The following is a 6,000-nucleotide window of genomic DNA, read 5'->3' as shown; positions in this document are numbered from 1 at the left end:
GGCAGGGCAATAGAGAGATCGACGTCGAGGTACAGCTCCAGTTTCCTCTGGCTGGAGATCCGCACTAATCCCATAGCTCGACGGTGGGGCCGTTTCCGACCCAACCCATCCCGGTTGGCCGCCAAAGGAGTACACGTCCCGCGCGCGCTTCACGATGTGGGTGGCGGGATTCTTTAGCAAGATACGACCGGCAACGATGGAGTTCCCGCCCGAGATGGCCGACGAGGCGGAGCGGATGTTCGTGCTGATGGTGGTGCTGCACACCGAGATGGACCGGCGGAATGTGCGTCGGCGTCGCGACTGCGGGGAGCGGGGGAGCTGACTTGTTCTAGCGTGAGTAGCAACTGGAATGGCGCAGGCAGCCAGAGGTACAGCCGGAGGACTCGGAGAGGGAGTCGAAAGTCGAAGTATGTGATTTGCGGTAAAGACATCCGAGCGTGACAGCAGCAGCGAAAATTTTCTTCTCTTCCCGTCATGTCGTAACTCGGCTGCCGCCCCTCGTCGCTCAACACGGTCTCCCCTCCCGGAGCCCGCGCAAGCCACTATTATAGTGTCCCCGTAGCTGCTCCGAGTCAGGCGTGGAAGTGAGGAAGTTGTTGGTGGAGATGAGCCGGGGTCGAGGGCCAGAATGAGACGATTGCTATCCACGCCTACAACGGTGCGTGTCGCTGGAGCGGCAGTGTTCCGTCTGTTCTTCTGAAGTCTTACTTACAGGTTGGCTCGACGCATGCGCGCAGTATGCCCATTACACATTGTTTCGACGTATACTCTTGTGGCTCCGCACCCGACTTCACTACCGACTGCGGGGAGGCTGGCCTCCCAGGGACTTCCAGGGTGAGTCCTGACATCTCTTTCTCTATAAACTATCCACTTTCGCAATGCCATCCCCTCCATCACGTTCTCTTGCCTGGACACTCCCTGCTTCCTCCTTTTTCGTCTCGCATTCTCGTTCTCCCTTCATTGCAGAGCTAACTCATAACAGCACCCGAAGAACACACCGTGCCCTAATGGGTCGTCGCGCCAGTGTGGATCTGCGCTGACTCCTCATCGGCGGGCGATTCGCGGAGCGAGCGAACCTGACAGACAACCCCGAGGACGGCACGCATCTCCACACGCACCAAGATCCAATACACTACCGGGGAAATGACTCGGATGCAGTTGGAACCTGGAAGTTTCAAGTGGGTATGCAATTCGTGTATGAATGGGAGTGAATGATTACTGAATGTGCTGGTGGTACAAATGCAAGATGAGGTGGACGAAACTGAATGTCAAAAAAGGATGAAGGCGTGTCCAACTCGAGGTCACGAACCCGCCGAACGGGGCCGTGGTTTTTTCCGCGCCTTCTCGCACGCGGCCTCCCACTCGTGCAATGCCTGGACAAATCCTGCGTTCGGGCGGATACAGCTCCGCTTCCGCTTCACAAACGCGTACGCCTCGTCGTAGTCCATACTACGCTCGCGGATGAGGAAGGCGATGACGACAGCCGCGCTGCGGGAGACACCCTGCCTTTACTCAGCCGAGACGCCCGACGCCCCACAGTGCTGGCAACGCACCTGATGGCAGTGCACAAGCACATTCTCGCCCCTCCCTAGCGCGTCCTTGATGTAGTCGCAGGCCGGCGCGAGGTAGCCGCCGAGGCGCAGCCCCGCGGCGGTGCTGTCTTCGATGTCGATGCGGTGGTAGGCAAGTTTGAGCTGATCATGGCCCTCGCCGGACTCGGGCTGAGGCGCCCAGGGCGTCTCAAGCACCTGGACCAGGTGCGTTATGTCATGCTCCCGCAAGAGCTCCAGCTCAAACACGGCCGCCATAGAGCCAAGGTAGAGCGCACCTGTCCCCGCGGCGGCCGCCGACCGAGAGTCCTCAGGGGCCAAATGGCTGTCTGAGCGGGTGGAGTCGCCATGGAGTGCGTTTTGTCGGGAAGTGTGTCGGGAAGAGCCCGAGGCCGGGAGGATACAGTGCATCGGCGTGCACATCGCCTCCATCTCGTCCTTCGGGAGGTTTTCGAACGAGAGCAGCATCGTGGTGGAGGGAGGGAAGAGGCAGGGAACACCGACTCTGACTCCTCGAAGCTGTCCGAAACGCTGCGTCATCGTTGTGTCGTTGGCCCCACACTTAATATTGATTGATGTCGGATCGGACATGATCGGACTTCACAAGTCACTGAAGGAGGTTTTCAGGAATAGAACACAATATGAGACCGTTACTTGGTGCAACTGCTTGGCTGAAAGCAGGTTTCTTTGTTTCTTTGTTTCTTTGTTTGTTTGTAGGGTAACCTAGGTCAATATTGTGTCAAAACTCAAATAAGTACAACATCAAGTGTTGTACTCAAAAGTTTCAACCCATGGCATGCTCACTACTGTGGCTAAGTGCTCACTGCCAGGAATCGAGTGACGAGCAGACAGAGCAGCTTCCCCAGGACTGTTCTTGCTATCAGGTTTCAAGGGGCCTGCGGATCAGCAAGCCAAGACATCGAGTCACGCATGTGACATAGGGTAGGGGGGGTCCCTAAGTAAAAATTTCACTTTTTGGACTTGTGTCTAGGGAAGATCCAGGGAGGGGCCAGGGATGTCCAGGAGGACTATAACTGCATTTTATCTGTTTGTAGCACTTGGAACCAATGAATACAACACATTTGATGGCCAATTTCCCAATTGGGAGTGTATGATGATGAGTGTGATGCCAAAGAATGATATGTAAGCATGTCATCACCTCTTCTTTATCATCTCTGCTGTCTGGGTCTTTTGGATGTGCTGAGCACAAATTGGTTCTCCCTTGGGGCATAGTTGCAAGAAAATTTGTAGAAATGTGTCCCAATTTAACTGCATTTTGTCATGACAAATAATTTCCTTTCTGGGAAGTCATGTGTCTTAGTCATGCTTAGTCAATAGGGTAGGGAGGGTCTGCTGGTACTTTTTTCACTTTTTTGACCCAATGTCTAGGATTTTTCTTGTGCAGGCCCCTTGTCAGGTTTTCATCTCCATAATTTAAGTCCTTTACAAAAAACTTCACTATGTCAAAGCTACTTATCCACCGCTGCTGATATGATCAAATAACCATCAAAATTTGCCACTAATGTGAATAATTTTTGGATGGTATATTTTGTAGGCTAATGTACGACACCATGGATGTTCAAGTAGAGGTTTCAGCCACAACCTCTCCTAAAATGGCAAGATTCGTTTGTCTTGATGATCTCGGCTGAGGTATTGATATTGATAACATCAAAAAAACTTCTAAAAATGAGGAACGACCATATTTTGGGAGGGTTTGGATGATTACAGCCTCTATATTATATACTCTACCATTTTAATTCATTAAGTTCCTGTAGTTATGAGTGTTGGCCTATTGTGATATTATTATGCCAGATGTGTAATGATAATATTATGATGTCATAATAAATATGGTCCTCAGGAGCATAATGTATCCATAATATGATAGAATAATAATAATGTGAACATTATCTGATAATTTTCCTATTATAATATATGATTCTGCTTCAAACAGCTTTTTCACATTTTAAACTGTAGTATGTGATTTAGTACCAATATTATGTAATACTCTAGAATGATAGCTCATGCATGATCATCTAAATCCTGCTGTTACATTATTGGAATTTGTAACCACATCACAATGTTAAGGGGAACCTCCACCTTTGCCTCCTTCAGACCATCCAAACACGTCCAAAGCACATCCACCGACCTATCAAGACCCTCCTGATGGTCGCTTTGGGAGCAACACCACCCAGGCCTTCTGTGCCTGACAGTGGCAGTTACAAATAACCAGTGTATAGTTGGCACCCTAGCAGATGGACTCTTGAAGTCTTCTCTTTGGATCCTCCCCTGCTAGGACTCTTGTCGGAGCCTCCAGGATTGCACCATTACAAATGGTGTAGTGAGATTTGTTTAAGCTGAAGATGCTCAGAGTAGTTGGTAGTTAGATGTGTAAGTCATCAGCTGATAGTATTGTCACCAATGGGCAACTTAGCCTAATCTAGATGAGTAAAAAAAAAGACGATTCACAGTCTTGATTATATTGACTGAAAAAGACTTATCATTAAAAACTACCTTAAGTCATTCTGTACATATCTATCAAATTTGTCAGTCATAGTCATATCAGGTTTTGTGGCTGAGATATTTCAGCAGGTCACAAATTACAGCCAATTTTTTTAGTCCCAAATGATCCCAATTTGAAAGATTTTCCAAAATTTCTCCTCCTGCATCATGCCAAATTTCCTACTTGGGTAATAGGCCATACACTGTTCAGCCAAATGGTTATGGGTCCGTTGAATTGGATGAAAGAGGCCAGTATCATATTTTTACTATGTGTCAATAATATAGATTTGCTATTCCAAGCCTGAACCTCTGATAAATACTATCCTAATGGTTAACCCTTAGGATAAAAATGAATGGGCATTGACAGTAAGTTAATAATGAAAAATGCAAGTGGAAGGGAGTGAGAAGACAGTATATATATTGGTAGGTAAAGATCCTAAGTACAAATGAAATACAAGAATAGCTAAATTTAGCAACAGAAAGGCAATATATAATCAAGTACAAATGGTAAGTAAGAGACAAATGGAATTGCTAACGACATGTCCACCTGATATGCAAGATGTGTTGTTATGTGCTTGAGGTTTGTCCTTCCAACAGTTAAGGTCCTTGACTATCTCACTGTAAGGGCAACCCTGGAGACTCCGACGAAAGCCTAGCAGGGGAGGATCCAAAGCGTGAATAAAAGCTACGGGAAATACACGGAGGGACCGACCTAGCAGGGGAGGATCCAAAGAGAAGAAACTCTAAGGGTCCGCCTGCTAGGGCGCCAACTATATACTGGTCGTCCGTAACTGCCGACATAGAGCGCAGAAGGCCTGAGCGGCGTCGCAGGCTCTGTCCCAAGGTGATCGTTGGGAGGGTCTTGACGGATCGGTGATTGTGCGGGCGAAGGAGGCCGTGGACGATGGTCGGGGTGGGTCGGAGCGTCCGAGGGGGCGCCGGTCGGATGCGCCTCGGATGCGTTCGGAGGGTCCGAAGGAGGCCGAAGCGGGGGTTCCCCTGACACTCACTCATTATTATATGAAAGATAATGAAGCTATATATTACTCATTTTCATGAGCTGACACTATGAGTCAAATCTGGATATCTACTATTATTTTTTCAGTATCTCATCTAGCATGCCAAATGTTCAGCGATGTACAGCCACCATAGCGGATTGTATTATTAAAAGGTCTCGGCGTCCAGCGCAAAGTTGCGGAGGCGTGGAATCAGCGGCACAGGAGGCGACAGCACAAAGGGCAGGGATGACGGCAGTCGTTTGGTGGATATTGGGGTCTGGAGGAGCTGGAACCCAATAAGGCGTCAAGATGAGGGAGGCAGGAGGAGATTCTTTCGCATGTAGCGGCGGCGGGTGACTCGAAGCATGACACTGTCAGGTAGAAGTGAGGTCGGGTGAGTTCAATGGCGCTCCGATTCCTATCCCTTCTTAGGGACCGAGTTTGTCACGGTCGCGGCAAACCGCTGAAGAGGCGCTGGCAAGGTACTGCTCTAAAGGCTAGTACGATGAATATCAAGAGCGACTACGATGCGCTGGCTTGTGTCAGCTGTCGAATACGAGTAAGTGCAACCGTGCTCACCTTTCCAGCCATCCTCCGCCGCTCTGTTTGCCCACTTCAAAAGGAGACTGAATGGATGTGCAGGGAATTGTGTTGGCATGTTGGGCTAGTTGCAAAACAAAAGTTCAGAAACAGAGAGAGTGGGGGTAATGCCACGCACCTGTAAGTACCAGTCCCCTTCATCTGCATCCGACTGCCCCATTTTTCCTTCATCAACCACCAACACACTCACTCCAAACCAACTAGCAGAGTCCCATGCCGAGTTCCTGGGCCACCTCGATGAGGCGGACACTGTATCGAGCGGCATGGCGTTGCGGGCGACATGAGCAGAGAAGAGAAGAAAAATTTCTGCTGTTACACAGTCACTACACATCTTGTCTTCAGCCCTTCCCTAA

The 6,000-nt window shown here is 49.4% G+C and overlaps 1 protein-coding gene across 1 annotated transcript; it reads right to left on the bottom strand.

The window, feature by feature from the left end:
- Positions 1-1,004: 1,004 nt before the first annotated feature.
- Positions 1,005-2,027, bottom strand: MIND_00386800 (Phosphatases II; the record flags this gene model as incomplete). The annotated part of the gene is made up of 3 exons (XM_037360699.1): positions 1,554-2,027; positions 1,310-1,502; positions 1,005-1,261 (listed from the first exon to the last, which is right to left on the bottom strand). The coding sequence occupies exons 1-3, from the start codon at positions 2,016-2,018 to the stop codon at positions 1,005-1,007; spliced, it is 915 nt and encodes a 304-aa protein (XP_037223584.1). The 5' UTR covers positions 2,019-2,027.
- Positions 2,028-6,000: the final 3,973 nt, after the last annotated feature.

This window comes from Mycena indigotica (genome assembly GCF_014461135.1).
Source record: "Mycena indigotica strain 171206Taipei chromosome Unknown Mind.scaff0003, whole genome shotgun sequence".
Lineage (NCBI taxonomy): Eukaryota > Fungi > Basidiomycota > Agaricomycetes > Agaricales > Mycenaceae > Mycena > Mycena indigotica.
The sequence above is the reverse complement of the archived record's forward strand: the minus strand, read 5'-3'. Positions and strand labels throughout refer to the sequence as shown.